Genomic DNA, 27,629 nt, shown 5'->3' with positions numbered 1-27,629 from the left:
CTGAAGGCAGCCCTCTGTGTAGGAACGTTTTCAATGTTTGATGTTTTAGCGTGCTAATTGTTTTCAATTTGTTGCAAGCTGCCCAGAGTGACTGGGGCAACCCAGTCAGATGAGTGGCATATAAATAAATTATTATTACAGTCACACCTCAGGATAAATATGCTTCAGGTTGAGCGTTTTCAGGTTACGCTCTGCGGCGACCTGGAAGTAATGGAGCGCGTTACTTCTGGGTTTCGGCACTCGCACATGCACAGACAATCAAAATGATGTCACGTGCATGCGCAGAAGCGGCGAATCACGACCCGCGCACGTGCAGACGCGCAGACGTGGGTTGCGTTTGCTTCAGGATGCGAACGGGGCTCCGGAACGGATCCCGTTCACATCCAGAGGTACCACTGTATTATTATTATTATTATTATTATTATTATTATTATTATTATTATTATTATTATTCAGGGCCTGGATCAGGGGAGGGGCGTGGACAGCCCTAAGGGAAACTGATGCTGTCACCCAATTAAGGCATTTAAAACTGATTAATCACTTGGGTTTTTAAAAAAATCCATTTGAGCAAATGGCACACCTTCCCTGCTGGAAGGTGCCACGTTTTGCCCTTCCTCCTGACTATACTTCTGCAAGCGTGCACAAGGGGTAGGAAAATAAAATGAAAAAGACCTGATGCCATTGTGCATGTTACAGGTTAGGTGCAAGCCTGATCTCTTTCTATAACCTATGAAGCAACCTGTGCAGGATTCCCATTGGGGCACCTGGTTAGCTTCTTATGTCTTTATCCATAAAATTGCTTCATTGTTGTGCCAACTTTCTTCTTGTCCCCAGGGCCCTGGTGGAGTTTCTGGACCAAAAGGTAACCAGGTAAGCTATAATGTCAATCATCTGTGCCCGTATCTGTATCTTCTTTGTCCCTTCTCCTCCCCTTCCATCCCATCCCATCCCCACTCAAACTTAGGGTCTGGTTCAAATATTTAAAAATGATCAGAAGGTAAGAGGTGGATCTTCTTCTTCTTCTTCTTTGGCGATCACTCATAGCCGAGTAAGATTGTCTTCCATAAACATGGTTTTAACAGTGAGTCTGTAAGTGACTGCGGAGGCCAATTCTGGATCCTTCCACAGTGGGGACATTGGTTTCCGGGTGGAAGTTGATCACGGTGTGGATTTGCCAATCGTCCCTTCCTTTTAGCATGTTTCTCCCTTGCGTCCTGAGTTCAAGTGTCTTCAAAGCCCATGACACCTTTGGTAATAGCTGTTCTCCAGTTGGAGCACTCACAGGCCAGTGTTTCCCAATTGTCGGTGTTTATGCTACATTTTTTGATATTTGCCTTGAGAGAGTCTTTGAACCTCTTTTTTTATTTATTTAAATAATACAGCAAAAACAGAACACCAACAGAAAAGGAAAAATGAAATTGGGGGGGGGGGACACAGTTCAAAATAATTGAAAACAAACATACTTATTGTATAGTACTCCCCCTCACTCACCCACAGCTTCCCTCCTCCACAATTCGACTTCTTTAAATCTCTATCTCCACATTTATCCTTGCATTCTCCAAATTTATCGTTATTTGGATTCTTTTATCTCTTTTCTTTTCCAATTCATGCATATACTTTACATTTTTATTCTAGGCATATTAGCATATCTTTCTTAGAACGATACTTTAACATATAATCTTCGAAACATTTCCGTTCCTTTTTTAATTTTTTATTTTGAACCTCTTTTGTTGACCACCAGCATTATGCTTTCCATTTTAAAGTTTGGAATAGAGCAGTTGCTTTGAAAGACGATAATCAGGCATCTGTGCAACATGACCAGTCCTACGAAGTTGATGCTGAAGAATCATTGCTTCAACACTGGTGATCTTTGCTTCTTCCTGGCATTGGTCATTCTCTGTATAGCTGCTAGGCTTTCTCTCATACCTGGGCAACTGGCGCCACCTTTTGCTTGAACAGAGTACAGGCACATTCAAGATCCCCAGAATGGTGTGTATCACGCAAGACCCAGGTGTCAGCAATCTTTTTCAGCCGTGGGCCGATCCACCGTCCCTCAGACCTTGTGGGGTGCCAGACTATATTTTTTAAAAATATATGAACGATATCCTATGCCCCTCAAATAACCCAGAGATGCATTTTAAATAAAAGCACACATTCTACTCATCTAAAAACACCAGGCAGGCCCCACAAATAACCCAGAGATGCGTTTTAAGTAAAAGGCACATTCTACTCATGTAAAAACACGCTGATTCCCGGACCGTCCGCAGGCCGGATTGAGAAGGCGATTGGGCCACATCTGCCCACGGGCCTTAGGTTGCCTACCCCTGCGCAAGACCAGCTGCCCTGAAGAAAGAGGTCCCTTCATGCAAGGCTTAAGGGCTTGTTCACACATCTGCTTGCGCCATGCATACAAAGCATGGGTCTGAGAGGTTTCCGTCTTGCCCTGCTCCTTTCCAAAGGAAAACCTGTTCTTTTAGCAATAGATGGGAACAAACAGCAATCCGGAAAAACTCTGAATTTTGACTTGCTAAAGAGCGATTCCCACCCCCCAGGGGGCAAAGCAGTGGGGCAGAAGGAAGCTGTCGGTAAGCCCTAACTTTGATGCAAAATAGCATCTTAGTTCATCAACTGCAGAGTGCCCTCAGAGAACTATTAGCAACACCCAGGTTCATTTTCTGGGTAGTTTCTTTGATAAAAGGAATGTGTTATAATAATAAATTTCCACATTCAGCTTGTAAGAGCCAGAGTGAATCCAAATGTCTGCCAATCCAGCTCTCCCTGGTACTGATGCAAGGACCTCCATACAGATTTTTGGTAGTTTTGAACAGTTTTCATGTTGTGTGTTTTATCAGTTTTGCACCCCACTTTCGAGTTCAGTAAATAGTCCAGCGATCTATAAAGGTGTAAAGGTAAAGGGAACCTTGACCATTAGGTCCAGTCATGACCAACTCTGGGGTTGCGCGCTCATCTCGCTTTATTGGCCGAGGGAGCCGGCATACAGCTTCCGGGTCATGTGGCCAGCATGACTAAGCCGCTTCTGGCGAACCAGAGCAGTGCACGGAAACACCATTTACCTTCCCGCCGGAACGGTACCTATTTATCTACTTGCACTTTGACGTGCTTTCGAACTGCTAGGTTGGACCGAGCAACAGGAGCTCACCCCATCACAGGGATTCGAACCGCCAACCTTCTGATCGGCAAGTCCTAGGCTCTGTGGTTTAACTCACAGCGCCACCCGCGTCCCCTATAAAGGTGTACAAATAAATAATAAAGCTCCCAATAAGGGAGCCTGGGAGCACAGAATCATAGAGCTGGAAGGGACCCAAGGGTCATCTAGTCCAGCCCCATGCAATGCAGGAATCTCAGTTAAAGCATCCATGACAGATAGCCATCCAACCTCTGCTTAAAAATCTTCAGGGAAGGAGAGTCCACCACCTCCCAAGGGAGACCGTTCCACTGTTGAACAGCTCTTACTGTCAGAAAGCTTTCCCAAATGTTTAGATGGAATCTCCTTTTTTACGGGAGAAGAAAGCAGCACAGTTTGAGATTTTTAAAAAATAAATAAAATACGTAATGGCAGTACCTATTGCTGTTCTTGTTTTTTCTTCAAGGGCATCGCTGGAGCAGATGGGCTTCCGGGAGACAAAGGAGAGTTGGTAGGTGGCGTTAATTTGCAGAACCTCCTAATGCATGAAAAGGATGAGTCCAGCGGTTCTAGAAGATGGATAATAGCATCTCAAGTCGGGTTTAGCCTCAAAAATAAATCCCCCCCCCATTTCTTAAGCTTTGTAGCCTACTATGAACTATCCCACGACAAAGGGGAAAGAACTCTCCTCCAGTGGTCAACTGGTGCAAAGAAGATACAGGAGAGGACAAAAGTGTGGCTTTTCCGCCAAGTAACTGGAAATGGAAGGATGCAACAGTATAGCACTAATATTGGGATTTATATCACCAGGACTACATACTCAAAGCCAATGCTTTTTTTCTTTAAAAAGTGTTTAGGGGTACTTTCATTTTGACTCGGGAAAATCACCATTTTGTAGTTCAAATTGGGAAAAATAAATAGGGTAAATGGACAAAAGTACAAAGAACATGCATTACCTCATATTACACAGCTGACAGCTCACATTGGCATGAGGTTGTGTGCACTAACATATTCCCGATTCCTCTGCTTGCTGTTGGTGTCCATCGCCAAACGTCGTCCTTTCAGCAACCGTGAAACTGACCAATCACTGTGCTAGATTCCAACTCCTACTTCACACATTAAACGCTTGCTTCCGTCTAAGACTCAGGAAACACCGTGACAGGAAGTGAGACTGCCATTGGGGGTGAGAACTGATGATTCACCGTGCTAAAGAAGAAACTAAATTTTTTAGTTTCCTCTCCTGTTAGATTCACAAAATGTTTAGGGGTACATGTCTCCCTCCATCCCCCCAGAAAAAAGCACTGCTAATAGCAAATCCATTCTTTGAATATAGCCAAAACTGCACTTTAAGTGGACTTGAGGAAGCCCAAAGGTTTGCAGAAGAAGAACAAACAAGACTTACACAAAAACCCAACCCAGTAAGGACCTAAGATCACGGGGCATGCAATGCTGACTGTTATAGGTAGAACTATGGAACCAAGATGGAGATCAGGATGCAGGAATCTGGAAAAGGGATTGGCTGGCTAGCTGTAACACCATGTTACAGATCCCACTTGTTCAGAATATTCATTGTCTGTTTCTCTTGGCTCTTTCTTTAGGGTCCTTTCGGCCCTCCTGGGCAAAAGGGGGAGGTAAGATTCATATATTGTTTCGTTGTAAAATTATTCTGTGTATTCCTATTTGCTGCTTGGTAGACCCCGTGAGTCTCTCTGGACAAGGACACGGGATAGAAAGAAAAAAAAGATTTGCCCAGGGAGTGAAGCCACTATTGGTCCCATTTGCACCCCATCTTCCTTCCTTTCAAATCAAAATGGGATGGGTAGTCTTTTGACCATCCCCGGAACCAGCCCCAGTTGCAGCATCATGTGCCTTCAGAGCCTGGGACCAACATATTAGGACTGATGGTTGTCTTTCTGTTTTCTTCCTTTGGAAGGCAGGAAGCAGGGGCGAGCTGGGCCCCAAAGGAGTTCAAGGTCCCAATGGAACAGTGGGAGTTCCAGGAATTCCAGGACACCCGGGCAAGCTGGGTTTGCAAGGCGAACAAGGCATCCCAGGGATCACCGGGAAGCCAGGTCCTCCAGTAAGTAGCCTGTCCAACTCTTTTGCCGTCTCACCCTTCCCTTCATTAGCCTTCTCCAGTTTTTCCCATTCTGCTTTCTCTACTCACTATTCCTCATAGCAATGATTGTCAGCTGATTGAAATACCATCTTGGGGCACTTGCAGATGACCTGATTATTGAGGATTCACCCTGATTTGTTTGCAAAGTGGAGGAGATTGAAAAATGACGGCTATTTATTGAGCATTCTTTCCGATTTGTTCGTGGGGAGGTTAGATGTTGCACTGAAGCAAGTACCATCCCACACTTTCAGTGCCATTTCCATTCTTGCAAATATTCTGATCTTTTGGAGAAGTGGGTTTGTTGCACAAGAGCTCCCCATCATCTATAATGGCACCTCCTGAATGGCCAGGGTGTGATTAATTCCCATCTGAAAACGGCAGCAGTCTGGAAGCACCCGTGTATGAGTCTGAATCAGTGAATGAAATTGATCTGCACATATGTAAAATAGTTCTTAATGGAAGAAAAGAAAACACCCTCTAGCTTAGGAGATGCATATTTGTGTGTTGCAGTAGGACATAGATGTACCATTCCTATGTGTGAGACAAGGAAGCGTAGTTGTTTGAAGAATTGTTGCTTTAAAAGTACGCTTCATAATATCTTTGTGTCATTCCAGGGCAAGGAAGCCAGTGAGCAACACATAAGAGAACTCTGTGGTGGAATGATCCGTGGTGAGTATGTAACTCGGAGTCTGGGCAACCAGATAATGTGATTTCTCTGAATGGAATTGCCAGTGGTGAGAAGATAAAAAATGAGTCCATCTAACCCAGAGTTGTTGACTTCCGACTGTAGCTTTCCTGGATCCCAGCTGGGAGTTTTTCTCTGGTCCTGGCACCTAAGGCCCTTCAAGTCAAATATTTGGGATTGAATCTCAGATCTCCTTCTTCTTTGTTGACCACTTATAGCCGAGTAAGATTGTCTTCCATAAACATGCTTTTAACAGTGAGTCCGTAAGAGACTGTGGAGGCCAATTCTGGATCCACACGTCCTTCCACAGTGGGAACAGAGGTTTCCGGGTGGGAGTTGATCATGGTGAGGGTTTGCCAAGCATGCCTTCCTCTTAGCATGTTTCTCCCTTTCAATCCTGAGTTTGTGACACCTTTGGAAAATGCTGTTCTCCAATTGGACCACTCGCAGGCCAGTGTTTTCCAGTTGTCAGTGTTTATGCTACATTTTTTTAGATTTGCCTTGAGAGAGTCTTTAAACCTCTTTTGTTGACCACCAGCATTACACTTTCCATTTTTAAGTTCAGAATAGAGTAGATGCTTTGGAAGATGATAATCAGGCATCCGCACAACATGACCAGTCCAATGAAGTTGATGCTGAAGAATCATTGCTTCGACACTGGTGATCTTTGCTTCTTCCAGGACACTGGCATCAGTTCACCTGTCTTCCCAAGGGATGTGTCACATTCACACCATACATTAAAAGCTATTTGAAACCACTTTAAGCAGCAATGTCTCCCCGCCTCAAGACTTCTGGGAATAGTATTGTGTTACAGGTGCTGGGAGTTGTTAGGCAACCCCTATTGGCCCCACAGAGCTGCCATTCCCTGAGTGGTCAATCCCTCTTCCCAGGGAACGGTGAAAAATGTATGGACTTGTCCTAAAAGTGTACATAGATTCATACATACTGGTCCCCCCAAACTGCTTCCTCCACTTCTCATCAGCCCCAGGCAGCATACAATTCATTTTTTTTGTTTTGTTTTCTGAAATATATTTTTTTAAACATTTTTTTCCAATTCAGAATGGATATCCTCCCAGAACACCTCGATTTCTTTACCTTGCCACCACATGTGATATAGATTACCTGGTTTTTCTTTACACCTCCAAGAATTGCTTGGTACACTTTTATACATTTTGGAGAGCTTCCAAGGGGTTAGATACCACCGATGTTGCATTTTAAGGAAGTTCTCTCTTAAAGAGTGAGTAACAAGCTGTAAATTTCCAAGCTGTTTTCGACAGATGTTCCCACTGTCTCATGGTTATCTTGTACCCAAAGTCTTGCGCCCATTTAACCATGGCTGCAGTGACCTCATCCTCCTTCCTAGTCAAGGAGGAGGCGGTATGCTTTGGAGAGTGTTTTAGATTTAGAATTTACTATATTGGCTTCGAATCTGGAAGTCTCTCTGGCGAAACCTTTTTGTTTGTCTATTTTGGATGTCTTGTATAATTGATGATATTGAAACCAGTCCGTTATTGTTTTCAATTCCAGAGCAAATTGCACAGTTAGCTGCTAACTTGAGGAAGCCCCTCGCTCCTGGAATGACGGGGCGGCCCGGGCCTGCTGGTCCCCCAGGCCCTCCTGGGGCAACGGGAATTATTGGGCACCCTGGAGCTCGTGGCCCACCCGGATACCGAGGACCACCAGGAGACCTAGGAGATCCTGGTCCTAGAGGTGAGTCAGATTGACACCGGAAGCAGACCAGCGAGTGCCAGCGAAAGACCGCAAACTCGGTCCTGTGCCTGCCTGTTTGGAAATAAACACCTCTGAGTTGAGTGGGGCTTGCTTCCCAGGTTTGCAGCTTGTATCAAGTTGGGTGCTTCCCAAATAATGTGGGAATCTACCAATTTATGAAGACAACCATATGTGTTCCCAGTGGATAAACTGAAGGACGGTCACGGGTGGAAATGCAGTGTTCAGGCTTGCATATGTTTGCAAGAGTAGAGCTCTGGGAGTAAGGCAATACTACAAATGCCTCATTTCTTGTTTATAGTCTGCTTTTCTGCCCAGTGCCTCCAATGCAGCATTCAACATAGCTTATCTTAATAAAAGCGCTTAAAGGTTTTTGTTGATTAAGCAGCGTATAAAACTTGCCCGATAAATAATACAGTGGTACCCCGCAAGACGAACGCCTCGCGAGACGAAAAACTCGCAAAACGAAAGGTTTTTTCGTTTTCGAGTTGCCTCGCAAGACGAATTTCCCTATGGGCTTGCTTCGCAAAACGAAGCTTGCCCCGGGGACAGCGGGTCTTCTCTTTTGAAGCAAGGGGCTGCGGGGAGATAGCGATCTCCCTGCAGCCCCTTGCTGCAAAAGACGTCCGGGGGAAGCGGGGAATAAGCGCTTCGCTTCCCGCTGCCCCCGGACCTCTTCTGAAGCAAGGGGCTGCGGGGAGATAGCGATCTCCCTGCAGCCCCTTGCTGCAAAAGACGTCCGGGGGAAGCGGGGAAGCGAAGCGCTTCGCTTCCCGCTGCCCCCGACCTCTTCTGAAGCAAGGGGCTGGGGGGAGATAGCGATGTCCCTGCAGCCCCTTGCTGCAAAAGACGTCCGGGGGAAGCGGGGAAGCGAAGCGCTTCGCTTCCCGCTGCCCCCGACCTCTTCTGAAGCAAGGGGCTGGGGGGAGATAGCGATCTCCCTGCAGCCCCTTGCTGCAAAAGACGTCCGGGGGAAGCGGGGAAGAAGCGCTTCGCTTCCCGCTGCCCCCGGACCTCTTCTGAAGCAAGGGGCTGCAGGGAGATAACGATCTCCCTGCAGCCCCTTGCTGCAAAAGACGTCCGGGGGAAGCGGGGAAGCGAAGCGCTTCGCTTCCCGCTGCCCCCGACCTCTTCTGAAGCAAGGGGCTGGGGGGAGATAGCGATCTCCCCGCAGCCCCTTGCTGCAAAAGACGTCCGGGGGAAGCGGGGAAGAAGCGCTTCGCTTCCCCGCTTCCCCCGGACGTCTTTTGCAGCAAGGGGCTGCAGGGAGATCGCTATCTCCCCCCAGCCCCTTGCTTCAGAAGAGGTCCGGGGGCAGCGGGAAGCGAAGCGCTTCTTCCCCGCTTCCCCCGGACGTCTTTTGCAGCAAGGGGCTGCGGGGAGATCGCTTCTCCCGGTGCTCCGAAGCCGGGCGGGGGGCAGGGGACACCTCCCGCCGCCGCGGGGACACCTTTTGAAGGCAGGCGGTGGGGGAGCAAAGACTTTCGCCCCCCGCCCGCCTTCAGAAGAGGTCCAGGACCTCTTCTGAAGGCTGGGGGGGGGCAAAAGTCTTTGTCCCCCCTGCCTGCCTTCCCAGGGGCTTTTAAATCGCCCCGGACAGCGGAGAAGTCCTCCGCTGTCCGGGGCGATTTTAAAATGCCGCCCGCCAGCATTTTAAGATCGCCCGGACAGCGGAGAAGTCCTCCGCTGTCCCGGGTTTTTTTAAAATGCTGGGGGTGGGAAGAAAAGCCCTTGTCCCCCCCCCCCAGCCTTCAGAAGAGGTCCGGGGACAGACTGTCCCCGGACCTGGTCTGAAGTCGGTTTCCCTAGGAACGCATTAATTGATTTTCAATGCATTCCTATGGGAAACCGTGCATCGCAAGACGAAAAAACCGCAAGACGAAGAGACTTGCGGAACGAATTAATTTCGTCTTGCGAGGCACCACTGTATAGCAGACAAGTGCATCAGTAGTGAGAAACTTCTAGCCCAGTGTTTCCCAAACTTGGATCTCCATATGTTGTTGGACCACTACTCAACTGAAGTCGTTTATGCTTTTGCTACGACACTGTAGGTGACCATGGCGAGAGGGGAGACAAAGGTGCCATGGGGAAAGGTGTTGACGGACCAGATGGAGATCAGGGACCTCAAGGTAAGTTGACCCGGTGCTGATATAACTGTGTGCTCCCCACTTCCCTGAGCCGTGAGAAGTAAGCAAGGGAAGCACATCTTAGGTTTGATTTACCTTGGAGGAGAGAATACTGATTTGCCTCTGAATATATCTTTTTAAAACACTAAAAACAGCTGCCAGGGGCCGATGACTCTGCTCAACATTGTTGTATATAGGGGTGGTTCTTTTTAAAAACTGTTTCCCACCTTCTGCTGCTATTTGCAATGGGAGGCGGGGACTGCCCATTGATGCCAATGAGAGCTTCCCTCCTGATGCAAACAGCAGCTTTTGGGGGGGGTGTTTTCACATTGACTGCAATGTAGGTGTAGCACGTGAAAGTTAGTGGTTTTTGCAAAGTGCAAAATAAGGATCAAACAGACGCAGCAATGGAGAATAAGAAGGTGAAGTTTATTGCCAGGCAATAAGGACCCAGTTGGAATATCTTCCAAAGAACTGGGACCCCGATTGACAGAAATACAGGGGTCTTTATACCTGAGCAAATCACAGCAAATCATAGATCATAAGACAATCATGAGGGACTCATAACTTGGTCAGCAAAAATCAGCCAATCAGCAAGCAGTTGTCACGCTTCTAGCTCCTGGTCTAGCACTGGTCAAGCGCAGGGTTCCAGTTCTGCTTTCCGATGCTCCCAGTGACGCTCTGTCTAACCTTTCCCCTAGTTGTGACAGGACAGGGAGCTTGGACATTTTGTGGTTTTGCTCTTCCTGTTCTGTGGATTAATTTAGCCTGTATCTGAGGGGAATTTGTACCAGAATCTCTGATTCATGTCTTTCCCCTTTGTCCGGGGTACACAGATGTTTTTAGGGGAAAGGTTGGTTCCTAACTTTGCTGTTTCAAGCAGTTTGCAGTTAGCTAAGGCACAGCTTCCCTTTTGATTCAAAATGGATTATAAAGTACTGTAATCCTTGATTCGTGTAAGCATATATGAATATATATTGAATATATCGATTACTGATAACTGATTATATGGATAGCATAGGGGTAGCCCTTTCTTCCTTGCCTCATAGGAAGGTTTCTATTTATTTATTTTATAATAAATCTATCTTCTGTCATGGAACTCAGGGTGGCGTACATGTGGTTTTCGGGAAGTTACCCATCTAAGCAAGCACTATTTTTTGCAACCAATCATTTTATCCAGGGGAAAGTGCAGAATATCATGCCGAACCTTTATCTCTTCCCCCCTGAAAAGGTCCGCCAGGTGTCCCAGGGACTAGTAAAGATGGCCGGGATGGCTCTCCAGGTGAACCTGGGTTGCCAGGGGATCCTGGAAGACCAGGTGCAATTGGAGTCCAGGGAACTCCAGGAATCTGTGATACATCTGCCTGCATGGGAGCTGTCGCTGGAGGAAAATCCAAAAAGTCATAAAACTGCATTTAATGGAAGTCAGAAAAAGGGTACGGAGTATTTAAGCAAATTGTTCATACGTGAAGAGGAAACCACCCTTTGAAAAATTTGGAGGGGCAGTTCTCCTGTAAGAATGAATGAAATGGAGACTTTGTTTTAGTTCAATGAAACAGGAAATCGTCAGATGGAAATTTGTACTATATCCCCTACAATTGTTCCCCAATTTTCACTATATTGTTGTTTGCTCCTTGCCCCACTGAAGAGAGACTTCCCCACTTATTCTGATGTAAGAGGTGTTTTCCCCAGCACCACCACAAATCAACTGGACTGTGTTTTATGCAATTTTTAGGATGGCTCGAACCTGCGCCAGTTTCTGTTAATGGTAAACTCTGCTCCAACCTTATTATGCGTGAGCGCTGAGGCCAGGGCTGCAGAGGGATAATCCTGGTCAGATAAACGAGAGGCACAATTATCTAGCCAGGGCTATGCACACATAGCCTCATCACTTGACCAGGAACAACTCCATCCAGCTAAGTTGGCATGCTTCGTTGGACTGTGTCAAGTAAATGTAGAAGTAGCGGGCTAAATAAACATTATTCAGATAGAACTATTGACAACCCTGATTGTTCATACGATGGACACAATCCAAAGAGCCCCTCTATATGCGCACACCAGAGTTTTCCTAAGGCGGATCTCTATACTGTGTCAGAAGTCTCTTCTGAAGATCCTCCCAGTTTTCAAGGGTGGTTTGTCCCAGCAGCATAGGGAACAGTCTCTGCAAAACGGGAACCACAAATGCATTGCGGTACACAGAGCTTGCCAAATGGCCTTATCTCTTAGATATGTACCACAAGTAATTCCCCCCCCCCCAATAAATTCTATATGAGGTAGAATGTATCTCTCTCTTACATTGGGTTAATTTCAGACATTTCCATATTATATTTAGTAATGACATTTTACATTACAGATGAACACTGCCCAAAATTAGTATATGCATTATTGTAATTTTTTTTAAAGAAAAAAAATCACTTTTTTTGTAACATTGTGTTTGCCTGTTTTATTATAGGCTTGTTTTGTTAATACTTTTATTTTTCCCCTTGCTGATTGGAAATAAAGGTGCTACACAAATGTGAATATCCGTGATTTAAACAGTATTTATTTGGGGATGAGTTCTGTATAAGAAATACTTACTGGCATCATCTGTTTGATAGATAAATGAAGCCACTTTCAATTCAATAAATATACTATTTCTCAAATGCTTCAGCTTTCCTAACACATACTGCTAATACTAGTCTTTTTTAAAAAAGAAAATATTATGTGCACTTAAAAATCATGTACTGTTTACAAAATACCACTTTTGCACTGAAATCATGCAATTATCTGGATTTTTTTTCCGTATGGAAGCCCAATTGAAATAAATCAGATTTGCACCAGAGCACACAGCTGTATTTCTCCTGTTCATTTCAGTGGGTATTTGTGCAGCAGATAATTCCTTGACTGTATCCTGCACTAAAAATCGTTGGAGAATGCAAAACATATTTTGAATAGTAGTGTATTTATAACACACTGTCAAAAAGCTTTTTCTATATATTTTAGTTTCACAGGTATGAACATTTTGAAATGGAAGGCAAATCTCAGTTACTATATACAAGTTACTATATTTTATATAATTTATAAACTAGTTACATTTCTTCTTTTTCCAAACTGGTTGTTACGACATTCTAACAATTATCTATATCAGTACAAGTGTGTACAAGGTTGAAAAGAACAAGCTGCTGTTTGACACATCTGAATTATATTATACTTGGCAAACAAACAAACAAAAATATAGAAAATGGGTTACTAGCTTGTACTGCTGTTTTCTACTTCCCTCTGGTGCAATGCTTTTCTTAGGGCAGCACTAATAAATAAATGTTGTTGGTGTCTTGCTTTTCTTCTTTGTTTGGAATAAAGTGTGTCATTTCTTTAACACTTATGTATTTTTCAAAGTACAGTAAGTCATAAGAGAAGTCCAGCAGGTTAATTTGAATTAAAAGTTCATACAAATCCTTGCATGTTCACCCTTTACACCAGTTTTTGACTATAGAGAGCCAACTATTTTATCTCCATAGGTGTGCCATTCTGAGTAATCTCCTGTGTCGAGCACGTTGCTAGTGAATCGGATCTTGTTAACTTTAGTCGTCTGCCTGTTTTACCACAGAACACGGTCTCAAATTCCTAAAAAGCAGACACAGAGAATAATTACAATATGGACTTGTGAAAGAGCAAACCTTGGGGAAAGTGTGGGCACACAGCTATCCCTAAAGGAGAGGTTACTAAGCAACTTTTAGCTTATCCTAGCAAACTTTTGAAGGTATCTAAAAAACAAAACACACATTTATTTCAGAGTGGAGCAGCTCCAGAAATAAAGAGCTGCCCTTCCATTATTGTCAGCACAATAGCTGGTGTCCAGATGGAGCTATTTAACCTGGGGGGAGCCAACTGAAGTGAAAATACTAGGTGGGCATTGCTTGCAATATAGTACTTCCAAAATGTTGAGAGCATGTCCAAATAATATTTAATAATAGATATATAAGGTTTAGATTTCCATACAACAGTCTTGTGATGTATGACAGGATTATTTTCATCCTCATTTTTCAAATGAACGGGGTAGTTAAAGGCTGAGGCTGAGATTGTAGCCTGCTTAAGATCATGGGCCACTGAAGATGTGTGTTCCTGTATCCACTGGAGTAAATGGTCAAGCTACCTATCATAATTCCACGAGGCATTTGGTTATTGCTTTAATGCATTTTGTTCTGTGCATTTATGTGAAACTTACTGACCTTTTTCAGAGAATCCCCATGTCCTTCCTGAATATATTTTAGAAATGCTGTTGTCCATTGTAAAGTTGTTGCCTTGTCAGTATCCGAAGTGCAAAATGGAACCAGAAGATTAAGTTCATCGCAACAAATCCTGATTCTGCGCCTAGAATTGCATACAACATGGAGAGTTCTAGTAGTGCTTGAAACGGTAACATAAAACATTTATTAATTAGGTGCAGCAACTTAGAAGCCAATTATTTGATGAAGATAGTGGCAAAGCATCAGTCGCACATGTTATAATAGGTTTCCCGGGCTTACAAAATGCTCATTATTCCTCCCTGTAATGCTGAATCAAAGACCACAAGTGTACTGACATAAGGATCCTTAAAATCAATCCTAAGTTTTCTGGTTATAGGACGTGAGCCTGTAAGGTTTGTATTAAAATTTTGCAAATATTTATAAAGTTGACTGTGATTGAAGCCACATAAGAACATAAATAACATAAAGCCTCCTAGATCAGGCCCATCGAGTCCAGCATCTGTTCTCTCTGTGGCCAGCCAGATGCCTGAGAGAAACCCGTAAGCAGGAACTGAGTGCAACAGCAACACCTTTCCTGCATTTTCCAGCAACTGATATTCAGAGGCATACTGTCTCGGACAGTGGAAATAACAGCTAATATCTTAATTTGTAGCCTTATTGGAGTTCACCGATTGGGTCTGCATTGCTCTGGGACAGGAGGAAGGAAGTCAAATGACACCGAGGTTGGTTCAAAGAAAGAGTTTATTCTGCTCTCTGGATAGCAGAAGGCACTTGCGTGATCAAGTCCACAGCAAGTCCAAAGAAATGACAAGTTTCATGCAGTATATATATCCTCCAGACATCCTCTCCCCCTTCCCCAGCCACGTCAGCTTGTACACGCAGGTTGACATCACAGATGTTCCTGCTCCGGCACTCTTAACCATAAAAGGGATTTCCTTCCTGCACTCCTGACCATAAAATGATCTTCCTCTTCCTACTCTTATCTTGGAGGAAGAGGTCATCATCTCTGAGAACACGCTTCTGGCATTGTTCCCAGACTTTGGTTCTGTGTGTCTTTGTGGTCAGCACATAAGATAAGGTGCTTTGTGTCTTCTCTGTTCTACTGGTGCAGTCAGGTCATCCCTGCCGTCACAAACTGATAAAGGAGAGGGCTCTGAGCACGGCCGGGTTTTTGTTTATACATTGACTCAGAGCTCAAGTTAATGGATTTTAGCTAAGGAAAAATAGGGATTTTGGTGCAGTTTTCAAACTGCCTTCACAGTCGGTATTGGGTTTGGGAAACCCATTCCTTCAAATTTAGTTACTTTCCTCCTCCCTTTCCATACTCCACCCACTCTTTTTGTACAGTATCTGGGGTATGAGCCACTATTTGATATATGTTCTATTGTACATTGGCAGAAAGGCAGTATATCAATGTCATAAATATCCACATATATGACATTGTGGCATGTAAATCAACACCAAATTAACATTGAAACAAATTCATTCGTATAGACCCGATAACTTAAGAACCAAACACAAAAGGGTGTTCTTTTCAGAGGCCACCGCTAGCAATTACCTTCTGTCTCTTTCCATCCGGTTATGTCTCTCCCGACGCTGAGAGGTACCACCTTGAGTTCCACTTTGTGTGCTCTGGGTTGGTTGTGTTGCTTGCCAAGTGCTATGAGCTGGGCCAGAGTTTTGGGTATCACACACATTCTGAATATCACCAAGAGGTTTGCGCTGCACATTGGTGTCCAAAGGGTGTATTCGACTACGACTTCTTTTGTTTATTGTTTGCTTACATATAGCATCTCCTTTGCAAAACAAGAGGAAAAAGAAATGTGTTGCCATTTTTCTTTTCTTTACCTCTCTCGCTCTGACCTAGCCACTGTGATCCACGTGACGGTCACCTCCAGACTTGATTATTGTAACTCACTCTACGTGGGGCTGCCCTTGAGACTGACCCAGAAACTCCAGCGGGTGCAGAATGCCGCGGCGAGACTCCTTACAGGGTCCTCACCACGGGATCACATTCACCCGGTGCTATACCAGCTGCACTGGCTCCCGGTGGAGTACAGGATCAGGTTCAAGGTGCTGGTTTTAACCTTTAAAGCCCTATATGGCCTAGGACCCTCGTACCTACGGGATCACCTCTCCTGGTATGTCCTACAGAGGACCTTATGGTCTTCAAATAAAAACATCTTGGTGATCCGGGGCCACAGGGAGGTTAGGCTGGCCTCAACCAGAGCCAGGGCTTTTTCGGCCGTGGCCCCGATCTGGTGGAATGCTGTGTCACAAGAGACTAGGGCCCTGCAGGACTTGACATCTTTATGCAGGGCCTGCAAGACAGAGCTGTTCCACCAGGCCTTTGGCCAAGGCACAGTCTGACCCCCTCCTTCAGTAATCCTCACAGAACTCTAGCCCAATGGTTGCCATTAATTTGATTTTGAATTGAATTGATTTTAGAACGCATTTCAATTAATTGATTGTGATTTTATGTAAACTGTGTTACTTTTATTGTTGTTAGCCGCTCTGAGCCCGGCTTCGGCTGGGGAGGGCGGGATATAATAATAATAATAATAATAATAATAATAATAATAATAATAATAATAATAATAATAATTCTTTTTGCCATAAGTAAATTGTATGGTTGATCTGAAATTTCACCTTGTATCAAGCTCAGCTTTGGTTTACTGCTTCTAAGGCTGTCCACCACTAAAATAATTGTGGTGGATCAATAATTAGTTGCTTTTTCATGGAATCATAGAATCATAGAGTTGGAAGAGACCACAAGGGCCATCGAGTCCAACCCCCTGCCAAGCAGGAAACACCATCAGAGCACTCTTACTGTCAGGAAGTTCTTCCTAATGTTTAGGTGGAATCTTCTTTCTTGTAGTTTGGATCCATTGCTCCGTGTCCGCTTCTCTGGAGCAGCAGAAAACAACCTTTCTCCCTCCTCTATGTGACATCCTTTTATATATTTGAACATGGCTATCATTTACATGTAAATAACCCTTAAATAATATTGCAGCTTAGCAAAGACATCAGTACAGCTATTGAAGGAAATTATTATTATTATTATTATTATTATTATTATTATTATTATTATTATTATTATTATTATTATTGAGAGACCTTGCAATTAAATAAATAAGCAAACACTGTTGTTCCCTATTTTACTACCAAACCAAAACCAAAGTAACCTTAAAGATAAACAAGTGGGCATTTTATCTCTTAGCACTCCTGCTAATTAAAATTTGCCCCACTGTTTAAATTAATCCCTATGATTAGTAAACTAAGACCTCAGTTAATGGCTATACTTGCTTAACATGGCAGTGGAAACGTTTCTATGTAATGCAGCACAGCAAGTGCCATGAGAAGGTACATACATAGGTTGGCCCCAGGCTCTCTGCTTCAGAGCCTCAAAGGTCTAGAACCTGGAGTGCCCATCACAGCTGGATCTCAGAAAAGGCAGCAAAAGGCTGGCCAAGGATTTGTTTGCCAGTTTCTCTCTGGAGCTCTGTGTTACTTCCTCCAGTTCTGTTACTTCATCCAAGGGCACGCATAGCACTAAAAACCCCATTTCACCCAACCACCCCATGCAAAATATAATTGTTACATGGGCTTCCTCCTAGCTTCCAAGACAGCTAAGCGGCCTTAAATGCTTGGCGAATGCATTTTTATTAAGCATATTATCAAACAGAAGCATGATACTTTGATTACTCTTCTCTGAAAAAAAAGCTAACTTAAGAAATCAGAATGAATTACTTGAACAACAAATCAGAATGAATTACTTGACAACAAACAGTCAAAATGCAGCAATTTACCTCCTAATTTAATCCAAACATGTTCAGGCAGTGCCTTATTTCTAGGCCCAACAGTCTGTTTTGTAGCCTCAATTTCCTGCTGGTAACAAATAGAAAAAGCTCGAGGTAACCCAAGATCTTGATGTTTGGCTGTTTCCAGAACAGAGGCTCCAGAGCTCTAAAAGAAAATGTATGTATCAGTATGAAATGAAGCCAACTGTAAATCATGTTGGCCATCCTCCCCTTTTATTGAACAATACAGGCATTGTAGTCCTAAAGTTGCGTTGGTGCTGCTCCTGCTAAGCTTCTCCTTCCACCATCCAATGACTCCACATACAGTGGTACCTTGAGTTAAGAACTTAATTCGTTCTGGAGGTCCATTCTTAACCTGAAACTGTTCTTAACCTGAAGCACCACTTTAGCTAATGGGGCCTCCTGCTGCTGCTGCCGCACCGCTGCTGCACAATTTCTGTTCTCATCCTGAAGCAAAGTTCTTAACCCGAGATACTGCTTCCGGGTTAGTGGAGTCTGTAACCTGAAGCGTCTGTAACCCGAGGTACCACTGTACTCAGAAAAGTCTCATCTAGTGCAGCCCAAGAACTGCCTATTCCAATCTTGAGTTTGGATTTGCTGCTACTCATGGAATGGTTAATTGTAATGAAATGGTTAATTTTAATGAAATTCTAACCCACTTACCTGGGAGTAAGCACCACTGAATTAAATAGATCTTACTTCTGAGTAGGCATGGTTAGGATTGCCCTTTTAGTCATGAAGTTGTTAATTTTAACTACAATTGGCCCTCTCATATACTGGGGGCAGAATTCTACTACTTTGTCCTCTCTGTGCAAGGTGACAATCTTCCCTCTCCTCTCCCAAGCACACCCCATGCCTTCTCTAAAACTGCTCTGGAAGGTTGTGGGAACCCCTAAAACAGATTTAGGGGTTCATAGGGTGAGGGGAGAAGTTCCATTGCACTAGAAGTAAACCTTGTGCTGATCAGCCCCTGGATCACATTCCTTATAGTTATAATGTAGCTCTAGATATTGGATGATGCTCATATTTTTGTTATATTAGCTCTAGGCTAGGCATTGCAATACTTTTTGAAATTTATAAAGCCCTGGTCAATGAATAAAGTGCTTTACAATTTGTATCTCATTGCTAATACAACCTGGCATGTAGACTTTAGCTCTGTCTCTCATCCTAATATAAATACCATTTATGATTCTTAGGCTATTACCACTGCCAACTTCACAAAGTATTATAGTAAGGTATGGGTTTTAAAAGACCGGCAAAGAAATAGTTCATCTGAATAGCTTTCAGTCTAGAAAGGTTTATGTAAGATGCAAATTTCCAATTTTGGGAAGAGAGGGTTGTTCCAAATACTGACAAATCAAAGTGAAAAAGAGCAATGGGAGTTATAAAAAAATAAGATTACAACTCAAGATAAGTGTCACGATTATAAGAAGGAATTGAAAGAACTTTACAGTAGAAGCTAAAGAATGAAGACAGAGACGTTGACATGAATTCAAGAACAGATAAGAAGCCATTTTTTTCTGCTCAAGAAAAACAAGTCTAAAGTCTACTTGGACTAATGGTTCTTCATATCCTGGCCAATGCTAATTAATTTATTTCACCAAATAACATGAAACAAGTGTCAGATAACTTTACAGTTCAAAACTCAGATTGACAATTCTCTTGTTTACTGCATTCTCTTCAGAAGTTTTACTATGACTAATATAAAGCTTTGAAACCAAACGGCTGCAATTTAAATAATAATAATAATAATTCAAAAATACCAACCTGTGTTTGTGAAGGGTTTGCATTTCCAGTTACAGGAGAAGCAACATTTGGATTAAACAGTGGGCATGTAAACTGCAATGCAGTAGTCGTAGTAGCAGCAGTCTTATTTTTCACTAATGTGGTACATTTGTTCTGTTGCTGGTGGAGAGGAACACCCATCACTTCTGAAGGATGGCGAATTAGAGTTACTAAACTATAAAAGGAGTGAATAAACAAAGGCACTTATTTGAAATGATTGGATTAGAATAGCCATTTTGCTGCATAATCTTCCACATCAGTAGACAACCCAGTATAGGTTCAGAATTCTAATATAACCCATCTCAAACATATATTTTGACATATAAACTAATGATTCAGGCATGGGGAACCTACAGCCTTTCTGATGTCCATGGACTACAAATCCCATCATCCCTGACCACTGGTCATGCTGGCTGGGGCTAATGGGAGTTGGAGCTGAGCGAAGACAGAAAGTAGCCTGTATTCTAAACAGCAGGATTCTCTCTTGCTTTTTACAGCAGCAGCGGCAGCATTCTTCATTCTCTGCATTCCTCCTTTCAAGCTGCAACCTTGGAGGATGAAAAGGGGAGGATGGGAAAAGACTTTATGAGCCTCCCACACACTTCTTTGCACCTCTGATGTGCAAAGCCCTTTGCAATCCTCTCCCCTTCTCCTCTGCACCCATGATGTTAGAGGTGCAACAGGGAAAGGGGGTAGGATTGCAAAAGGCTTTCATAGCCTCCAAGCACAGCTGCCTTCCATCTCCTATGTCAACGGTAGAAAGCATCTGTGTGGGGCAGCTTCCAGGAGCAACGCTGGGAGAAGCGGTTTCCACTGGATGGAAACCATGTGCCCGTCCTCAAGCAAAGAGCTCAGCTCTCCTAAGATCTTCCCCTTTCCACCTCATGTTGCTGGCACAGCCAGGTGGGATGATGAGTTGGCCTAGCAGGCAAAGGAAGGAGGCCAGAAGTAGCAGCAGGTCAGGCTGAAGATCTGCTGCTGCTTTATCCAGGCCAACTTCATTTTAATTGGTGGCAACAGCAGCAGACTAGAAGACCTTACCATGCTTCTAATCAGCCATGGCAGAAGCAGAAGATCCCCAAGTTGGAGTGGCACCAACTAGCCTGGGGCTCTGGATCATGGGAGCAAGAACCCCACAGCTGCCAAGTGGAGGAGCCAGCAGAGCAGGGAAGCTCCTGGGGAACTGCTACAGCCTGTTCTGACTGTCCCTCTGAAGCCTGCCTGGGCCACCCATCCACCACCTTTTTCGCACTATAGTTCACAGCACCACCTGTCTGTGGCCAGATGAACTGCAGTGTGATGAAACATTTGCATTTTTATTATATGTAAAGAAAGGACACATCATACACCTGGGCTGCCTGCAGCTCCCTGTTGTGTAGCAAACCCAGCTTTGCTGGCACATGGTGTGGAGTGGCCCTTGGGTACATGGACAGGAAGTCTGGGTTGGTTGTTTGGTACTGACTTGCAATGCTGTGATATATGGTAGCAATCGCTGGTGGGATTGCAACTATAAGTTCAGCATTATGGGCTTACTTCATGGGCACTCAGAATTTAGGGTTATTGTAAAAAGAAAAGTGCAGTATAAATCCACCAGCCAAGGCTTGGCTCTAACCATGTTCATCAAATGATGCCAGTCACAAATAAATAAAAGAAGCAAGTTGCTGGAAAAGTTGCACACTGCAGTTTTTAGAGTGTGAGTATGCTGATGGATCCATCCACAGGTGGATAATGTAATGACACTGAAATCTTAAAATCTACAGTTTGATATAGAATTGATACAGAATCAAAGAATTGGAGGGGGCCTTGTAGACCACCTGGTCTAGAGTGGCAACTTATGAATTGCCAAAAGGATGAAATACACCACCACAATAGAGGAGAACAGATTTGCCCATAAGCTGCATCTTTTAATTTATATGCAAAAATGCAAATTTAAAAATAATTACCACAATTTCAATACAAATGCAATCTTTATATGAAAATCTCACAAAACAGTGACTAGGTGTCTTGTGTGCCTGCTTAGTCTGTTTCCAGTTGCTACTGATGCAGAACTTCAATACCTCTGCTTTCCTTTCTAATGCTTATTTATAATTAAACACATTTGAACCAGAAGCCCTTCAAACAGAAGACTTCACTCAGTACACATGACCCTCCTACTCTGGTATAATCCCCCACTTGATACAGGAGATCCAGAGCTAGAGCTTCCTCAAAAGTAAAAGTAATTGGCATTTTGCCACAGCTTGCACTCTAGTGGTCTTCGTATAGCAGCAAAACTGAAAGTGCAGGAGATAAAAAAATCATGTAGATCCAAAGAACTTGAGGAACATCCTGAAAGCTTACATATACGCTATAGTGTGGCTCAGTTTAAATGCTAGTTTTTCTAACATCAGGCAAGATCTAGGACGCACACATTATATAGTCAAGGAATATTGGAGACAGGTCTAAAATCACTTACTACCAATTACTCTTGCCTATCCACCCCTTTGTATATATGTATCAAACGGTGAATCCACACAATTTTAATTGATAGAAATTAGAACTTACAGATTGGAATTATTCCTTATTAATAAATGCAAAGCATCTTGGGTATGCACCCTAGTATGTTCGATTGACAGAGGCCACAGTTAATATACATGATTAATCTGAGATTAAAGGAAATAAAAATGTAACACACTTGTTAATGGCTACTCCAGTTTCCTGGGTTTCTTGACATCTGGGAAGTTCAGCCTGGATACTGTTGAATCTGTCTTCCAATCGAACACGGACTGCAGATTTGGCTCTGGATTCAAGAATTGGTGCTGAATTTTCCACAGGCAAATTTTCTTTATTTAGCCCGCCCAAGTTTTCACTATGTTTGGCTTTAATTGAACTCTGCCCAGTAATCTCCACAGAGCTACTATTAGGAGTTTTTTCAGCTTGGTTTGGAGGGATGCTAGACTCACTGAGCAACATCATTCTTAGCTCCTGGAAGTCAATGTGCCCTAGACACTGATTAGGACCCATGAAATTGCTGTCAGAGGCTAAACCAGACTGACAGATAATAGGATAAAGTGACTGGTTTCCAGAACTGTTTGATGAAACGCCACTTAGACTGTTAGTAGATGATGACAGGTATTGTGATTGATTTGCAGGATTGTTAGTGGAGATGGAACTTGAATTCAGCCTATTTTCTGCTTCATTTTCATTTGCTTGCGCCTCCATATGGGAATAGAGTATGTGCTGAAGTTGTGTGTATTCTATTTCTGTCATTTCCACCAGGCTGAGATCCGTGGTGGTGAAGCTCAGGTTTTGCTCACCAAAAGAGGAATCTGCTGGGCCTTCAGCAGCAGAAGCAGTAGAAGCTGGATCTGTAACCACAGCCCGAGGGTTGGAAGTTTCGGACACCTTGGAGGTTGAGTCTGACATGATACTGGCAAATACCAATGCCTCTAAGTCTTCAGAAAGCTGAATGAACAGGGAGTAAACACCACCAGCTTGGTGCAGCAAAACTTTGCAAATAATAGGTGCAATCAGGAGCCAGTGCTTTTAAAGATGCGCTGATTAGCCTGCACAAAACAGTTGTTGCATTGCCTTATGCTTCCATTACATCCTCTGCACATTAACTTTCCCAATTCTTGACAGCGCTATCACCAGCTAAAAAACATCGATGGCATCCAAAGCATATGAGTGGCTCAATGTTTTTTTAAAAATTGAAACATTACATTCTCCAAAAAGTGCCTGAAGTTAAAAGCTGCCAAATGAAATATCCAATCCTCCCTTGGGATGTGTGTGTGGATGGGTTTGGGGGAGGGAAAGGGGGTCCTAGTCTTTTTTTAAAAGGAGCACAGAGTACTTCAAAACCCAGAGCCAAAAAGTGAAAGCACAAGATAATTGCACACCACCCTTTAAAAATGCATAATATAATATTTTTTTTAAAAAATCAGAGGGTGTCTTCAGCCCCTGGCAATCAAACTTTTCAAAGGGAAAGAGGGACTGAGCCCCTTCTGAATGAGACACCCCCCCCCCTTCTCCACTGGCAGGTGAAGCATGCAATCAAAGCTCCTTTCTGGGAGTGGGATGCGAATTGGGGAGGAAACCTGGCCAGCTCCAGGCAGGTAACCAATGCCGCCAGCCTCCCCACCTGCCCACCTCTGAGGGCAGGCCCAAACCAGGTAACCACGCACCCCCTTAGCAACCGACGGGAGGGCGGCCCCGCCCACCACCCGCCTCTCAGCCCTCGCGCCGCCTCCAAACGGCCCCTGGGCTCCCCGAGGGGGCCCGAAGCCCCGCCTCCCCAAACCACCCCTCCAACGGCCATAAACCGCGGAGGGGAGGGGCGTTGGGAAGCCCCGCCCGCGCCTCCTTGGAGGCCGAGGGAGCAACGGCCGCGCCAGCTCCCTCAGCGAGTGCCTTTAGGGATAGGGGGTTCAACTGTCGTCAGCCATGTCTTCTACCTCACGGTCTCTGCTCTCCACCCCCCCCCAAACAACAAAACACAAAAATCCCTCCACGTTATTCCCTGCCATCGGAAGCGAATTCCCCCGTCATAAGCTTGCATGTAATGGACGGGGTTTTTTTTTGGGGGGGCATTAAGTCACCCCCGCCGCCGTCGTTATAAAGCTTCCTCCACACACAATATGGCGCCTCACGGGCCGCAGGTTCTTCACCTGCGAAGAATGAATACATACTGAGGGAATGAAACATTCGCCTCATTCCCTCAAGTGTTTGGTTTCCTTAAGCGGCTGCTCCCCACAGTGCGAGGTACTTACTCCCTACGTGTGGAGGGCTGCCAGTCGCGGTCATTACTTTCGTTATTTGGGGGGCTTGGAGGCCAGACTCGAATCCTGCTGCTCCTCTCGAGTAGGCCCGTTGGAAGCCAAGGGACGTGAGGCGTTCGGGAGCCGAAGCTTCTTGCCCCGTCGGCTTCGGCGGGCCTGTCCCTTAAGCATGAGGGGCTCAATCCAATCCATGTCTACTCGGAAGTAAGCGCCGCTGAATCCTGCGGGGCTTGCTCCTAGGTAAAGGGGTTCCTTGGAGAGATACTGGGCGCAGCAGCAGCATCTCTCCAAGGACAAGATCCCCTTGGATCGTTGATCCAGAGCATCCCGCTCCATATTGGGCAACACAAAAGATTTTTTTAAAAATAAAATAAAAACCGCATAAAGCCGTATAGAAATCACATCAAATCATAAATTATCCTCTGCGTTTCCCACAAGGATATACAGTACACTGAAAAATTTAAAAAAACAAAAACCCATGAATGCCGTTGCGTCCAATTGCAAAGGCAGGTTTCGCTTCTTGCAGATCTGTTCAGAAAATGGGATTAAATTCCCGGGATTGTAAACCCTAATTTGCAAAAGTCCGGCTACACATACACTTTTTTTTTTGAATCACATATTGCACCCTCCTTTGAACCATAACACATTTAAATATGACTTTTGTTTTACTTAATTGCTTTGAGTATTAAAAAAAATAATTCGTTCCGTTTTGCTAGTTTGGGCTGGTCCTGAATCTCTAGGATAAAAGCCAAGAACAGTTCAAACTCATTAAGAGAGTTTTGAAATATTAAGCGGCATACAGCATAAATGCTTCTAAATAAATATATGCATTGCCATTTATATTTACATAATTGTTACTTTTAAATGTTAAACTTCTGGAAGAGGCAGCTGTTCCACAATGAGGAAATGTTACTTATGCTAAATTCTTTTCTCTTAAGTACCTATCTGCAAAAGAAATCACCTTTCCCCTTAGGTTTTCCTAGCCTAACTTTACAGTTGTTGCAAAAATAAAAGAACAATTTCCTCTCAGGACTTCCATGTATTATAGAATATATTACTGACATAATGCTGTCAGCTGCATCTAATTCTTTTGCTGGCTAGTTCACTGGGCTGTTTTGAAGATTTTTTTATTTTGTGGATTTTTGCGGCTTCTGCAAGTACATGGATAGCTCCGTTGTTTCTTGGTGACTTCATTTGGATGACAGTCCTATCCATACTTTCCCACCAAAGTTTGCTATAGCGATGGCTGGGTGGAAAGGTAAGTTCTAGCTTGCTGCAGTATCGCAAAACCTAATACTTGACAATTTGCAGGTGAACATGTGAATTGCCACTATTAAAATGTATTTGTGGTAATTTCAGCTGCTACAGTGTCCTGATGCATTCAGGCTGTGATGGCTACTGGGCAGGGCAGGAAATTTGCCACCCAATGCTTTACTGAATGATAAATGTACAGTGGTACCTCGGGTTACATACGCTTCAGGTTACAGACTCCGCTAACCCAGAAAGTGCTTCAGGTTAAGAACTTTGCTTCAGGATGAGAACAGAAATCGTGCTCTGGCGGCACGGCAGCAACGGGAGGCCCCATTAGCTAAAGTGGTGCTTCAGGTTAAGAACAGTTTCAGGTTAAGAACGGACCTCCGGAACGAATTAAGTTCTTAACCCGAGGTGCTATTTCTGGGTTAGCGGAGTTTGTAACCTGAAGCGTATGTAATCTGAGGTACCACTGTATGTGAAACAGCCCTGCTGCCTGTTTTAATCCTACATTCCCCTTCTACTAAATAAGAGGTAGCCAATTCCTGTAAGTCAGCTGTGTTTCATCGCTCTTTTGTGCAAGAAAACAAAATGTTTGAAATCTATCACAGAAGAACATACGTATCTTACAGGAGTGGCAGCTTGGCCCCGAGACCATGGGTGCCATGTGGCGTGCATGGCCCTGGCACCAAAATTTGTGGATGCTCGGGCACCCAGGGAGTTGGCACCTATGGCATGGGTAAGCAAACTAAGGCCCAGGGGGATCACCTTCTAAATCCAGCCCGCGGACGGTCTGGGAATCAGCATGTTTTTACATGAGTAGAATGTGACCTTTTATTTAAAATGCATCTCTGGGTTATTTGTGGGGAATAGGAATTCGTTCTTTTTTTTTTCAAAATATAGTCTGGCCCGCCACAAGGTCTGAGGGACAGTGGACCGGCCCCCTGCTGAAAAAGTTTGCTGACCCCTGACCTATGGTATTCAACCATGCCGTTTTTTCCAGCCACTCCCATCTCCTTTCCCCTCCCACTTATTTTCAATTTCCCCCTCTCAACAGCCTATCAGCATTTTACATGCTCTGCCTCTTTGCACAGCTGTTGTTCTGGCTACATAAATGAGGGTGCTCAGATCTGGAGTAAAAGTACAGGACGAATTGTTTGAAGTATTTAGCCTCCTTTATCACTGCAGCAGTTCTGAGCAGACTTTAGGGACTCTTGAAACCATTGAATTCTTTTAGCTCGCATTCTGTAATCAAAGATCCATATCATATGCCAATGTGTCCCAACTTTGCTCTAAAAACTGTCATTATTATTGGCAGGCAGTGGTGCACCTCCTCCACTTCCCAGCCCAATTTAACCATGTGCTGAGATATTCAAAGCAATATTCCATAGGGTTTGGCTTACTCTGTGCTGGAATACTGGAATCTATATTTTTGTGCGCCAAGATTTGACTCAGCAAAGTAAACTCCACATTTTCACACTCCCCCCCCCCCCGGTAATACAGGAAGGACACCCCTTTAGCTTCTGCACTGAACATGTACATTCAAAGGACAGGATGAGTGGTGTAATCCCATTCCCTTAAACATAAATTCAGCCTAAACTTGGAGCTCTGCATACAGCTCATGTGTGTACCAAATTTCAGTTATTGTTAATGTAAAAGTACAATGGTCATGGGGGGGGGTACATTTCACACATCCTCTTTCAATAATAGGTTTACAAATGCCAGCCATCCCCCAGGTGAGGCTTTCCTAGTACAGTATCTGTTTTGTGAGTTACATGTAGGTAGCCGTGTTGGTCTGCCGTAGTCAAAACAAACAAACACATAAATTCCTTCCAGTAGCACCTTAGAGACCAACTAAGTTTGTTATTGGTATGAGTTTTCGTGTGCGTATCTGAAGTGTGCATGCACACAAAAGTTCATACCAATAGCAAACTTAATTGGTCTATAAGGTGCTACTGGAAGGAATTTATTATTATTTTGTTTTGTGAG

General features: G+C 44.0%; 2 protein-coding genes and 1 long non-coding RNA gene across 4 annotated transcripts in view; 2 read left to right on the top strand and 1 right to left on the bottom strand.

The window, feature by feature from the left end:
- Positions 1-13,126, top strand: part of COL9A3 (collagen type IX alpha 3 chain) — a 69,864-nt gene extending 56,738 nt beyond the window's left edge. For both annotated transcript variants that reach the window (XM_081196204.1, XM_081196203.1), the window contains 8 exons: positions 835-870; positions 3,612-3,656; positions 4,744-4,776; positions 5,079-5,225; positions 5,879-5,933; positions 7,477-7,659; positions 9,729-9,806; positions 11,035-13,126. In XM_081196204.1, coding sequence (XP_081052330.1) covers positions 835-870; positions 3,612-3,656; positions 4,744-4,776; positions 5,079-5,225; positions 5,879-5,933; positions 7,477-7,659; positions 9,729-9,806; positions 11,035-11,210 — 753 coding nt within the window. In that variant the 3' untranslated portion in view covers positions 11,211-13,126. The remainder of the gene's footprint in view (positions 1-834; positions 871-3,611; positions 3,657-4,743; positions 4,777-5,078; positions 5,226-5,878; positions 5,934-7,476; positions 7,660-9,728; positions 9,807-11,034) is intronic.
- On the bottom strand, positions 12,326-24,198 carry TCFL5 (transcription factor like 5). The gene is made up of 6 exons (XM_081196342.1): positions 22,307-24,198; positions 19,618-19,810; positions 17,839-17,995; positions 15,588-15,825; positions 14,012-14,153; positions 12,326-13,406 (listed from the first exon to the last, which is right to left on the bottom strand). The coding sequence occupies exons 1-6, from the start codon at positions 23,035-23,037 to the stop codon at positions 13,284-13,286; spliced, it is 1,584 nt and encodes a 527-aa protein (XP_081052468.1). The 5' UTR covers positions 23,038-24,198; the 3' UTR covers positions 12,326-13,283.
- A 182-nt stretch (positions 24,199-24,380) lies between these two features.
- Positions 24,381-27,629, top strand: part of LOC308588361 — a 52,716-nt gene continuing 49,467 nt past the window's right edge. Inside the window, exon 1 of the long non-coding RNA XR_014008637.1 lies at positions 24,381-25,647. This is a non-coding gene — a long non-coding RNA (uncharacterized lncRNA). The remainder of the gene's footprint in view (positions 25,648-27,629) is intronic.

Source organism: Podarcis bocagei (assembly GCF_964188305.1).
Source record: "Podarcis bocagei genome assembly, chromosome: 5".
NCBI lineage: Eukaryota > Metazoa > Chordata > Lepidosauria > Squamata > Lacertidae > Podarcis > Podarcis bocagei.
Note: the sequence above shows the minus strand (reverse complement) of the source record. Positions and strands in the feature narration are given on the sequence as shown.